The following is a 14,579-nucleotide window of genomic DNA, read 5'->3' as shown; positions in this document are numbered from 1 at the left end:
ACAGACCTCTGAGCGCTGACATCATAGAAATAGCCAGGTCAATCTCAATAACGAATCAAAAGAAGAAAGTTACAAATTATGCAATACTGTTAAATTATTAACTGAATCATCATTTGGAATTTTATGTCTCATCCGAAAACTTAGAGACACTGAAATGCTTCCTAACTTTCGTCAGTTCTATCCCAAATAGAAATACCTATATTTTAAGTATGAAAATTGTGTTGTAATTTTTAATTAAAAAGCGTCATTGATTCACAAACATGTTCATACCAAAATTACTTTTGTTATTTATAAATCCTGACATGTAACATAAAACACATGTAACATATTTGTAGGAAAACACAAAAATGCAAAACACCTCATTGACAATCAGAGTGGAAAACACGCTGAAGTCAAATTAATATACCATTTTCAGCTCAATATAAACATCATATTCTCGTAAGTAAGCAACAATAGTTATTGTAAGCATTATTCTCAACCTTCAAGTTTCACATTTTTGTAGTTTTTGTGATAGTATTCACCTGTGGCAAAAGCATGAAAACGAAATCCAGAATAACAACTCCAGCCTGAACCTGGAGGTTTTACGACGTCTTTGACGTCTCGAGGCAGACGACGCACTTGGTTGTCGTGGATGATAGGAAGCGGACGTGTTTTGAGGGCTGCTCTAGAAACTGTTGTCATAACTAGTACATGTGAATATTGTAACCAGTAGTGGAAGTGTATCAGAATTTGCAAATAAACCATATGGTGGAAAATTACATCATGGGCAAGACTTTTTGTTTAAAATCCGATGTCAAACCTCTTGACAGAACCTACTTTTATAAACTTGCAAAAGAAGCAGCAGCAGCTTGGGAGACATCGCCGAAAACACTAAAAAGCTAAATGCAAATTAATTCAGCTACTCTTCACTTTGTCCAAATTTAAATTCTTTAGGTTAGAAGACGAGCCCTGGAATCTGGTCATACCCAAAAGGCATTAGGACAGGTGGATGAAGTGACATTAGAAGGCTCTGTAATATACCTTCCGCATAAAATGTGTGGACAATATAAGATGGAAATACCCAATAATTTTTTTAAAACAGTACAATATGCAAATACAAAGTCTGTAATTGGAAATATGCAAGATATTTTAAAACTGCGTACTTTAATGGAAATGCCACCAAAAGAACAAAAACTGTAAATAATCAATCAAGAGAAACATGTATTGGTATTGTTTTTTATGAAGCGATATCACCTAGAAGAATGATAATAGTGAGTAAAGAACTGTTTAGTTTTCGCAATTTCTGAACAGGTACTTAACGAACAAACTTAAGATCAAACCAGGACGACATTTCATCACACAGTGTACTCAGTGAACACAGACAATATGTCTCGGGCGTAGAGCTTCCTTCATTGTGAACTGTGGAAAATACGCACTGTCACACGTTCTGGCTTGACAGAAACAAGAGGTATTTTAAACGAACGCTGCCTTCGTATCTTATCTGTTATCAGAGTTTTGTTACATCCTGCGGGCTGACAGACTCCGAGGTAATCCACTGTACTTTTCTTGTGAGAGCCGTTACGAAAGAGCCATAGTTTCTCTACAGCTTGGGTGCTGAAATCCGCTCTGACAGACAAGCGAGGAGTAAGGCCGCAATGAAACAGGTCACCGTGCGAAAGGCGGGCTGCAATAGCTTTCGTGCACCTTCACTACCAACAACAGCACAATCCTAAGAAATGATCGCCACTGTTACTATACGGACTCGCAATAGCAAGACCATAGATATTGTGGCGTGACTTTTATAAATACGAGTAAAACGTTCTGAGAAGTTCTGATTGTCGGAGGAACAAAGATGACAAGCAATATCTGTTATGGATGTACATTTATCGCCGTTTCTTGTGAGTTTAATGTTGGGTACAGTTATAATTATATTTTTTTTCTATAATTTTACTGATTTTTGCTAGATTTTATAGCGTTCTTTTATTAAGAGCAACTTGTAAAGTTGGAAATAACATAGGATCTAAGGCACAATGGTAATATAATTAAAAACAGCACTTTTTTTCTATTGAACTCTCGTTCTTTTTCATAGCACGAATATTTCAACACACACACACACACACACACACACACACACACACACACACACAGAGACACACACACACGCACTCTTTTGACATGCGAAATCTTAATGTGTGTGTGTGTGTTTGTGTGTGTGTGTGTGTGTGTGTGTGTGTGTGAGTTTATGCGAGTGTAACTAAGCTATAACAAACAATCGATTTCCTATCTTTTTCATATAACTGCTATTACCCATATCACGTGCTCTAATAAATCAACCATGATATTTAATAAATGCTTCTACTTTTCTTTGACTTACGGTAAGATTACTGCAGGCAGAGAAAAGCAATTACGTGCACAAACGGATGTCTTGAGTATAGATTATCATGTTCATTTTAAAGGAAGTAAGAATGAAGCAAGGTTATAGCGTAGCAACTTTGTTAGGTTGCTAGGGACAGCACTAATGCGTTTGGACAAGGCCGCAGAAGGAAATATCCACTGACTACGTTCTGCTCAAGAGGAACATCCCGGCATTCGCTTGTACGGCTTAGGCAAAACGCGGAATTCCAAACCAGTGTGTCCGGGAGGCGTCTGGAACTTCGGTCCTTCCGAATAGGACTCTGTCCACTTAATTACTGTGACAGCGTGCATGGTATTTAACTAGACGTATGTTAACGTTTTCGATACCTCATTCACGTCAGATATAATGTCCCATGGGCGATACCTGATCACTGTAAAATCTACTAACAGTAAAAGCACAATCTGATTACCTTGTTTCAAGCCCTCGACTGTCGAGGTAGAAAACAAAAGTGGAAGTATGAAATCACTGGCTATTAACAGTATTACAAAGCAGTAATCTGAAACAAAAAATGTGGTTTGTTTACAAAGGAATGCCAAAGAGAAAAAAGAAGAAAGATCAGAGTTTATCGTCCCGTCCGCGACGTGATCACTAGAGACGGCGCACAACCTCACACTGAAGAAGGATGGGGCAGTAAATTTGTGGAAGTAAGGAATACCGACAGCCGTATTTTTTTTATAGAATACGTTAATTACCCGAGCAGTTCAGACACTACATAGGTGTCGTCTTCAGGCCCCTGTGTATCACAAATCAGGAGAGATATATTATATTACATATTGTAATCATAAAACAAGGTACACTGAAATATTCCGTCGTTGATTGGGAACATGAAGTCAATTAATTATCTCCAAGTAGCCGAACATAACCAGAGAACCCAATCCCTTCCATGTAAACACAGCCCACACTATTTTGGAGCCACTAGGAGCTCGCACAGTGCCTTGTTGACAACTTGCGTCCATGGCTTCACGGGGTCCGCGTCACACTCGAATCCTGCAATTAGCTCTTACCAACTGAAATCGGGACTCATATGACCAGGCCACGATTTTCCAGTCATCTAGGGTCCATCCAGTATTGTCACGAGCCAAGGGAAGGTGCTGCAGGCGATGTCGTAGTTAGCAAATGCACTGGCGTCGGTTGTCTACTGCTGTAGATCATTAATGCCAAATTCCTCCGCACAGTCATAACGGACACGTTCGTCATACTTCCCACATTGATTTCTGCGGTTATTTCGCGCACTGTTGTTTGTGTGTTAGCACTGACAACACTGTGCAAACGCCGCTGCTCTCGGCCGTTGGCCGTCGGCGTGTTGGCCGTGCTGAGAGGTAATGCCTGACGTGTAGTGTTCTCTGCGTATTCTCGACACTGTGGACCCGGAATATTTAACTCTCTAACGATTTCCGAAATGGACTGTCCCATGCGCCTAGTTCCAACTACCATTCCGTGTTAGAAGTCTGTGAATTCCCGGTCGTGCGGCCATAATCATGTCGGGCACTTTCACACATGATTCATGTGAACAGAAATGACAGCTCCGCCAATACATCACCCTCCTACGCCACGTGTATGTGATACTATCGCAATCTTATATGTGCATATCGCTGACTTTTGTTGCCCCTGTGTATACCCGAATCAGATTCGCTGAACTACGCAAACGATGCATCAACACCCTCGGACTGGAACATTGTGATCGTAAAATACCTCGAAGTAACAATTGGGAGCGGCCTAAAGAGGAAGGACCACATAGAACAAACAGTACGAAAAGCAAAATTTTGAAAAACACAACCCTCAGCCGCGAACACAATTAATTTGTGACCTATGTTTCGGTGTCACAAGGAACACCTTCTTCGGACAGAATTAAAACTAAATGTTACAGCATAACGTACCAAAAAATACGAAAGCTTCGGTAATACCTGACAGCGTCAGATAGTCAGAATTAAAATAAAATGCAACAGAGGTGCAAGCCACTAGGGGGTCCCATGCGTCCTCTGCTACAGTCAACACAAAACACAAACTTTTGTTCAAAAGGTTCAAATGGCTCTGAACACTATGGGACTTAACTGCTGAGGTCATCAGTCCCCTAGAACAAACCTAACTAACCTAAGGACATCACACACATCAATGCCAGAGGCATGATTCGAACCTGCGACCGTAGCGGTCGCGCGGTTCCAAACTGCAGCGCTTAGAACCGCTCGGCTACTCCGGCCGGCCAAACTTTTGTATTGACTGTAGCAGACACATGGCAGCCCCCAGTCGCTGCACCTCTGTTTCATTTTATTTTAATTCTATCTGACGCTGTCAGTTATGACCGCAGCTTTCGTATATTTTGGTACGTTGTGCTGTAACATTTAGTTTTAATTTTGTCCGAAGAAGGTGTCCCTTGTGACACTGAAACCTAGGTCACAAATTAATTGTGTTCGCGGCTGAGAGCTGTGTTTTTCAAAATTTTGTGTTATACAACAGTCGCTGATTGACAGCCATGTTAAAAACCTTAAGCAGGAAAAGCAGTTGCCAAGCTGAGATTCATTGGGAAAAATGGAAACATAATTTAGCCACGAAAGAATTGGTTTACGAAAGACTTGTTCTACAGATTCTTCAGTATGGTTCATTAGTCTGCAGCAGACATAGAGAAGGTGCAAGCAACAAAGAGAGTCGCGTTTACCACGGCATCATGTACTCGGTGCAAGAGTTTCACGGTGATTCTCAACAAAGTACAGCGGCAGACGCTGCGTTAAGGAGAGGTTTCGAGAGTGTGTGTGTGTGTGTGTGTGTGTGTGTGTGTGTGTGTGTGTTCAAGAAGAGTCCGACAATACATCACTTCTCCCTAGGCCGGCCGGAGTGGCCGAGCGGTTCTAGGCGCTACAGTCTGGAACCGCGGGACCACTACGGTCGCTGGTTCGAATCCTGCCTCGGGCATGGCTGTGTGAGTTAGGTTTAAGTAGTTCTAAGTTCTAGGGGACTGATGACCTCAGAAGTTAAGTCCCATAGTGCTCAGAGCCATTTGAACTTCTCCCTAGAGACGCCTCGCGAAATGTCCCCGACGAAAAATCAGAGAAATCGGAGCTCTCACCGATGTTTATGGAGAATTGTTACTCCTCCTTTGTGTTAGCAGAAGAGGCAACACCGTGTTACGAGTGGAGGCCGAAATGCACGCGTTTTAGCTCACGCAGGCTGGCGTGAGGAGGGAAGAACTATACTGACGTGAGGTCTGGAACGTGACAAGGAATGAGAATTCAGAAAGCGGACGTAATTAGTTTGATACTTAGCTTTAATCCATTAATGATAAAACGTCGCTCTTAACGGTACATGATTCACAATATTATCTGTTCAGGATACATTCTGGAAGATAGTAATTATAGTAACTGAATATGGCGCCTTGCTAGGTCGTAGCAAATGACGCAGCTGAAGGCTATGCTAAACTGTCTGCAAGTGGGAGCGTATGGAGACAGTGAACCATCGCTAGCAAAGTCGGCTGTACAACTGGGGCGAGTGCTAGGGAGTCTAGACTAGACCTGCCGTGTGGCGGCGCTCGGTCTGCAATCACTGACAGTGGCGACACGCGGGCCCGACGTATACTAACGGCCCGCGGCCGATTTAAAGGCTACCACCTAGCAAGTGTTGTGCCTGGCGGTGAGACCGCACCTACCATTCGTGACTGGAACAGGGAAGAGGGCTAAAGTTAGTGGCAGCAGAAGCACCCTCCACCACACACCGTAAGGTGGCTAGCAGAGCATAGATGAAGGTGTTAAAGGGCTTAGCTCCAGCAGTCACCAGTCACGAAAGCTTATACTCGCACATAGCTTGACAACTACTAGTGTTAGTTTTGCTGGCGTGTACCATGAGTGTTAAGGCAAGCCGCTAACCGACGGAGGCGATATTTACGACAGGGAGGTATCCGGCGTGGCCGCCGCCGCCCCTGGCGCCGTCGGCCGTCATGGCGCCGCTCCTCGCCAGCGGCGCACAGCAGTGGGGGCGGAACGCACAGTGAGAAGGCAAGGTGTCGCGGAGTGCCGACCGCCAGCGCAGCCGCCACGGGTTATCGCAGCAGACTGGCTGGCCCGCAGAGCCAGAGCTGCCGGCGGGCTACAGCCGTGACGTGTTGGGGGGGCGTGGTCCTCGGCGATTAGCAATCAGCGCGCCTCACAAGTCTGCGACGGCAGTTCCAGGTACGATCGCGTGTGCGAGTCCTCCTTACCGCGTAACAATAGTGCACGCTTCACCGCGTCTTCCTCTTTCCTGGTAGGTTTCTTGAACGGAAGGTATACTAGTCTGTTTCCCGTGAGCCACCCAGCCAGTATTCAATTCTGGCTATTGAAAGTTTCAACATCGCAAAGGACAGAAAGTAAAGAAATTTTTACCTGCTCTGGGTATGAAATGTACACACTTCTATATTCCGACATAATTGTCGTAAAGGAATGTGACTATAATATAACTTAAATGTTTATTTGAGACTACACTAGTGAAGCCATATAGTCACAGTACATACAACTTTTCTTTAAAAGAAAAAGGGGTTACATTACCGGCTTCAACGAACTACGTCGTCATTTTGGAATGTAAAACATCAGTTGGCGAATACATAATGGCAATTGTCACCATACATCTGACAACAACTACGAAAAATAATGAGACCAGGCAACCGAGGCAATGGTGGCACAACAAGGTCACTATATGTTATGCGCACGTTTGCCCAAACCGTTCATTCCACGTCCTAATTTAGAATAGATAAAAACTACTCCAGGCCAAAAATTGCCACGAATTCTTGAAATGTGTCCTGCTGTGACACAACGACAGTATGGCTGATATAAATTCACAAGTCGTAAGTGTATCAAGTGGAAGGTTACTGTCACTATGGCTTCACTACTGTAGTGTCAAATTGTCAAATTAACATTTAACATATACACCTGCGAACAACAGTATTGCATCAGGCATTTATTTCGAAATTATTGGCACAGAAAAAAATGACTATCAGCCAATGGATATGAGCCAATGGATATGGCGTGTGGATGTATTCGTTCGCAAAAAAAAAAAAAAAAAAAAAAAAAAAAAAAAAAAAAAAAAGTCTGAACGTCTGTTTCCCATGAGGACTTTTCAGAGCCCTCCTGAGCAATGTCTCGTTGCTTGGATCCGTCGTGGCACACCATCACTGACATCATCAACACAGCCCTCCTGCAAATAGTCCAACTCTTCAATGGCGGTCCTTCGTAAGTCGCACACAGCACGTAGTCATTGTTGACTTCGTTTCGTCGAGTTCGTTTCAATCGATCCCATGTCCGGGGAACGGGCAGGCTACTCGATTCTGGTGGTCGTACTATGCTGAAGGAACGTGCCCACGAGAACAGCACAATGGACACCCGAGATATCTTTCACAAAGATGAAATTATCAACATTATGTTGTCGATACGTCCCACTATCGGTTGTAGCACGATTCAAAATGTTGCACAGGGATTGAACGACGTAATAGACGCTTAAATACAACTTTAAAATACGAACTTACGGTCTTGGTAGTAATCCTAGGCCAGTTAAAGGTCTGGAGAGTCAGAAACAAGGACAATCAGTGAACATGCAGCTTAAGCTGAGCAAAGGTAATGTCCTTTTTCTGTGGACGTACGGTTGGATGTAACTAGACGCGGCACCTGAGCACTTTTCTGTGCAAGTAAGCGACGTACACTACCCTCCAAAAGTCTGGAAACATCATGCTGCGTATTGCAAAAAAGTAAGGTGGGAGTGACCTCTGTGAACTATTGGTTACAATACGGAATAGTATTCTCAAATAATGATTAATATTGACAGCATAGAACAGATACTTATTGTACATATACGTACCTATCGTACTGGTATTGCTCAGTCTAGCATAAACTGACTTTAGCTGTCCAGGCAGCTCCACTAAACACGCCAGATGACGCTAGTACACGGAACGACTGTGGAGAGGTACGTTGTCTACAGTTCTGTTCATTTGTAGTTCCGTTTGGATTACTGTAGGATACACCGCGAGAGAGGGTAGTACACCCAGCGGAAGTAACTGAAAATGGTCCCAAAGTGCCATGCAGATTCCTTCTGATCCGCGGGTGAAGATTATCTCTTTGCACCAATAAAGCAATAGTGTCCTACAAACGACAAAGAAATTGAAGATTTCATCAGCGGGGTTGTCTAGACCATAAAGCAACGTCGATATACAAGCTCGTATATTGATCGTCCTCTCTCAGAAGCACACAGGAAAATATGAGAACGCCAGGTAAAGTATTTGGTAGTGACCAGTAAACCGTAATAGATTCTGACTTGTCCGTGAACTGACTGCTGAACTAAACACGACAAGCGATACATCAGTGAGGGAGACAACACTGAGATGGCGCCAGGCACAAAACAACCACCAGGTTTATGTCGCAGCAAGGAAACCTTTGTTGTGCCCTGTTAGCAAGAAGAAAAGACTTCAATGGGCTGCGACATATCAACAGTGGACAGTCTTATTCACTGACTAATCCAAGTTCGAAATATCTGGAAGTAAACACCGTCACTTCGTACGCTTGTTACCACATGAACGCTCGAATCCCCAGAGCTTAATTTCAGCTATGAAGCATAGAGTGGATTCTGTGATGGTATGGGGATCTTTTTGAGAAATGAAGTCGGTGATTTCGTCTTGCCGTTCTCCAGAGACATGCCAAGATTTCTGGTTTGCGTCTGATCGGGAAAGGGCTTGTCTTGCAATCAGACAATGACCCGAAAAGTACACGCCGCTTGTGTCACACCTATGCGAAGCCTCTAGATGCTCGGAAAATATTGAAAAGCATAAAATAACACCCCAGTCGAGCTTCTATAGGATGAGTTGGACAGGAGGATCCTAGAAAGAGGAATCATGAGCGGGACACACAAGAATGGAGACTAATCCCAATTGATAAAATTGACCCATCGCATGCCAAGAGTATGCAAGTAAATGATGAATCTGAAATTTAATAGTTGCATTTACCTGTGCATTGTTTGAGCTTAATAAACAATTAGTAAATAATAAAATGCAATTTCATTATGTGTTTCCTTTCAATTGTCCATAATCACTTGGTGTTTCGAAACTTTTGGTGGTCGGGGTACTCAATGTCACGAATCCCAGGCGTTGGCTCGGAAGGTGAGGTCCAATTGCATGGCCACCTCGCTCCCCTGATTTGACACCTCTTTATTTTCTTTCGGGAGAGGGGCTGGGTCGCATCAAAAGCCTCGTGTACGTGACACGAGTCCCCGACGAAGAAACATCTCTCGCCAGCGTCTGATCAGCTTTGCGTGATGCCAGGTGTACTTGGCAGTCTGCACGACAATTTTCTACGAGTGAGTTATGCCTCGATTCAGTGTGATGGTCACCATTTTGGACACCATTTTTAATGTACAGCATTGACGAGTAAGCAGTGGTTTCTAACACTTCACGCCTTTCACTGGCTAACGATTACTTCCAAAACTCTAAATTTCTACTCCACCGTTATATTTCGACTGCTGCATAATTCAGCTCCATCAGTTTGTGCACATCCTTTGGATCACACTGCATACAGGTGACAGATGATGTTATTACTACCTAATATGAACGGTTGCGCTGAAATGCTAATCATTTGCGTGTCCTAACATGTAGTACACTTTATGCCAAATAACCGTTCGTCACATTCCGCCTTAGCGGTGTTGCCGTTTCAATGGCTGGTAGTGTATTTTCAAGTATTTGATGCAAACAGGCTAGAGATTTTTCACGGAAATATTTCAGAAGCCAATTAACTGTATAATCTGCTTGAGGCACTTCATCGCTTTTCACTTATCAGTAGCTCGTTAAAGCTTACAGATACGTGTGTGCTTGGACGTGTGTACAAACAAAGTGCAGGCTTTTACAAGGAAACATTAGCTGAGTCAGTCTTTGAAGTAGCAACTTTCCGAGAGAGCTGATGCAAACCAAGCGCGAATTGTAGAACGAGTGTGTTCGAGCGTATGAAAGCCAGCGTTGTGCCTCGAGCTTTATATCGAAAGCGTATCGCGATGGAGCAAGCAGAGCTGCTGCATTGTAGCAGCCTTTAGCGTGTTGGAGTTGTTCAGTTAGCTAAATATTTCATGCTTTACTTCCAAAATATGTCGTAGTGGCCTGGAACGAGTCAATTCTCGGATTAAGAAGTTAGTTTTTATTTACGTAAAACTTCATTCTGACCATTTGTGGATAGGTTCACATAGCTATATATATATATATATATATATATATATATATATATATATATATATATATATATATATATATATATATGATAATAGAAGTGCATATGACTTTTTTACTCAATAAGTTAGAAAATTTTAAATAAAAACTCTTCTACCCAATAAAGTAAATGTCCAGAAGGAACATGTTTATATAGTTTCCAAATCTAGCTTCGGCATTTGTCATGCAATTAACATTACCGGGTAAATAATCAAAGATTTTGGTGGACACATTATTCACCCCTTTCCGAGCTTACGTCTTTTTTATTGTAAAATAATCCAAGTAATTGCACATGTCTTTATACCTTCTCAACTGTAATAGCTTATTTACAACGACTGACCTGGAAGAATATACGTACTGTGATTAGTTAAAATACCTGATCCTTCAAATATTTCTTTGTAACACGATCGTGGATGAGTACCACATTTTTTTCTTATCTCATGCTTTATGCTATGAAATATTTCTTTCTTAAAAATGAATGGCTCCAGAATATAATTCTATACGACAGGGTTAAACGAAAATAAGTGAAGTAAATTAGCTTATGGGTTTGTTTCCCTCCAAGATCTGCAACACACAAAGTGCAAAAGTGGCTGAGCGTGGTTGTTTAAGAAGCACTTAATGAAATTTTTCAGATTTAACATCAGCTGTTCATCCCGAGATGTACTTTATTCAAATTAAATTTGTTGAAAATCAGTTATTAATTGTTTTAAACATATTATCTGCTATTTCCTCTGTTACTGTGTGCATCTTGGTTTTCAATATAATACTTAAATTAGCTGAAAAAGAATTAACTCTCCTTGAAAGAAATTAGCAAATGTGAGACCCAGTAATGGACTTAATAATGAACGATGTGGTACTCCATTGAAGATTCTCCCTTAATAGCAAAAAATATTCCTATTCTATGGTTATTGAAGTATGTAGCACAACTCTCTGATTTATTTATAGTGAGCATGACTCGAACCACTTGTTGAGTAAAAGATAAATTCCATAAAATCATAGCTTTTCTAAAAATGTTATGATATGCACAGTCAATTTACTTGTACAGAATACAGAAATACTAACTAAGGCTGTTTTGTTATTTGTGGCTTGTAAAATTTCATAAATAAATGTGTGAACATTATTATTGGTTGAGCAACTCTTGTGAAATCAAAATCGTGATTTAGTAATTATTATTGCCGAGAAGAGAACTACTCTACAATATTTCTCAGATACACGAAATCAGGTTGGTAATTACTGATATCCTGTCTATCACCTTTCTTACGTAGAGGTTTAACAATTGGATATTTTAATCTCTCTGGAAAAATGTCCTGATTCAGTGATGCATCACATATTGCAGGAAGGACAGTACATGTTTTATGAAAAGAACTCTCTAGCATTCTGTAGGAGGTATCAGCAACACTGTATGAGCTTGTATTTTTGAGACAGTTCATAATTTTCTTAATCTGATACGGAAAAGTGGACAAGAGTACCCAAACATCAACCAACAGATTGCTACTAAATAGATAAATTCACGTAGGGACGGCTATAAGAGGGAAACGTGGCCGTGGTTATAAATATGGGGCTGCTACATATCAAACAACTGAACAAACATATCGTTTAAACTCCGGTGTAGCCGGCCGAAGTGGCCGTGCGGTTAAAGGCGCTGCAGTCTGGAACCGCAAGACCGCTACGGTCGCAGGTTCGAATCCTGCCTCGGGCATGGATGTTTGTGATGTCCTTAGGTTAGTTAGGTTTAACTAGTTCTAATTTCTAGGGGACTAATGACCTCAGCAGTTGAGTCCCATAGTGCTCAGAGCCATTTGAACCATTAGCCAAACTCCGGTGTCTCTGTCTTGTGTTTATCACTTAGTTAGGAATGACAGATAGTTCAGATATGTTCCTTTGTTGCACCCTGACATAATTATATCAGTCACGTGGATATGTCAAATGCACTGAGCAGATCGATGCCGGAAAAAAAAAAGTTTCACGAAGAAGTCTTGGCATCAGATATTGCATCAGAGGTACAAACATTGTCAAAGCGAGCGCATCGTTGTCGTATAAGTATGACACACTTCGTTCACAAACAGAAGCTCTTGAAAACAAGCTTGGACTGTTTGGAATGAGAAAGACAAATCTCTCTTATGTGTGCATGTTAATTTTTTAAATTTAAACCGAGACTGATGTCACAGTGGTTAACATACGCGACCTTCAAGGTTTTGTATTGTTTCCCTGATTTGACCTCAACGCAGTTTATGTACTGTGACTAGGAAGATCGCTGTATAATCTTGTCATCAGTCATACTGTTTGTTAATTATTGCACTAGGGGAATCATTTTCAGAAATAAACCACCGTGAGGTTATGACAGCCGATGTGTGTGAGTTCGAGGCACATATTCAGGTTATGGAATTGACAATATATATTTGGAAGGCAGATGTTCCAGAGCGGCGGCCTTTGATCTTCGTCGCACATCAGTAGTCGGAGAACCTGTCACTCACCGCAAACGTTAACCTTCCGCTGACGTCCACGGTAGTGCCAATATTTCGTTATTTCTCAGCTCTGACGTCAGGTCAGATACAGTTAACTGATACAGATATGGAGCACTGTAAAAGTGCAGTCGTTATTGATACGTAGTGAGTAGCTGCTCTTCTTGTCTCCATATTATCTCCTCCATCAATCAGTGATTCATGTCTTATCATCACACTCTAATACTTACGGCCTGCTGACTGCGTAGCTGCATAATATATGGTTCTGTAAGATTGTTATTGTGGAGAGGAACTCTGTCCAGTGGGCGGTTTCACAAGTTGGTGTAGTAGCCGGAATTCAATGGTAACGCTGCGTATTATCAACAATAAACTCTCTCTCACTTCTGCATTCTAGCAATATGCGGTCTCGTCTGTTGTTCATTCAATTCAATACACGCAATGGTTTCATATTTTCGTTTCACAATGTGATATTGGTATCTGAATTATGAGACTACCCCAGAGAAAAATGCAAACCTTGCGTTGTGTTCTACTTCAACAGCAGAATCTGGAAACAAAACTGATAGTGCATAAACCAAACTTTTACAAACGCTATCACTTAGCACTGGATCAATATTAGGTTCCCTGCAAAAGGTAAGAACTTGAAGGTTATTTCGTTAATGAATCGGGACACCATTAGGTTCCCAGGAAAATATTGCCAGTGATTACCGCAGGATGATCGAACGGATAAATGTGAAAATCTTCAGGTGATCAGCCTGATTCCTCATGCCTGTACTAGTATACTGGAGAAAATAAATCGCAGTACGCTTCGAACGTAGAACATGATATGGTAAAAAAAATCCAGTTGTTTTCTTAAGCGGTAATGATATCTGAAGAGGAATTCCCATGGTAATGGATGGTAAAGATAGCCGGTCGAGCGGCATTTAATATACACTAGACAATGTGTCTAATAGTGTATTTTAAATACGACAGTATGTCATCTTAGGCACTGTATAACGCGATAATGGCACTTTGAAGCCGAAATCACGATCGTGTAAATGTAACACTGCAAATAAAAAACAGTCTAATGGCGGTACTGACTTTAAAGAAATGTATTATGACTGTGGCCCCACATTATGAAAAAATTATTATAAGGAATAAAGATGTTGTCTGCTAATCCATTTGTATCATCACTTTGCTCTTATTTTGGGCAATGATCGAGGCATGAATGGGTGTTGTGTGCTGTCTTTAGGTTAGTTAGGTTTAAGTAGTTCTAAGTTCTAGGGGACTGATTACCATAGATGTTAAGTCCCATAGTGCTCAGAGCCATTTTTTTGATCGAGGCAGACTGGATGTGTTTGTATTCAGAGAAAGAGCTACGTAAAACAGTTCGCCGTTTAGGGAAGCGGTGAGACTACAACTCGAGAGAACTACTTTCTCCCCTTATATCTCCTGACATCGCACTGTCTCTTAGTGTATGGAGATAGCTGAGCTCCTGTATGGGATACGTCAAGACAGCTGTACCATAATGCAGGTGACACATCGATGG

The 14,579-nt window shown here is 41.7% G+C and overlaps 1 protein-coding gene across 2 annotated transcripts in view; it reads right to left on the bottom strand.

The window, feature by feature from the left end:
• LOC126473867 (neprilysin-4-like) overlaps window positions 1–14,579 on the bottom strand; it is a 742,276-nt gene that overhangs the window by 358,358 nt on the left and 369,339 nt on the right. Inside the window, exon 1 of one of the 2 annotated variants that reach the window (XM_050101196.1) lies at window positions 6,269–6,394. The exons of the other annotated variant lie outside the window; for it this stretch is intronic. Within the exon in view, the coding sequence (XP_049957153.1) occupies window positions 6,269–6,322 (54 nt within the window). The 5' untranslated portion in view covers window positions 6,323–6,394. Of the gene's footprint in view, window positions 1–6,268; window positions 6,395–14,579 lie in introns of those variants that run through there. 2 annotated transcript variants of the gene reach the window in all.

Source organism: Schistocerca serialis, chromosome 4 (genome assembly GCF_023864345.2).
Source record: "Schistocerca serialis cubense isolate TAMUIC-IGC-003099 chromosome 4, iqSchSeri2.2, whole genome shotgun sequence".
NCBI classification, from domain to species: Eukaryota; Metazoa; Arthropoda; class Insecta; order Orthoptera; family Acrididae; genus Schistocerca; species Schistocerca serialis.
Note: the sequence above shows the minus strand (reverse complement) of the source record. Positions and strands in the feature narration are given on the sequence as shown.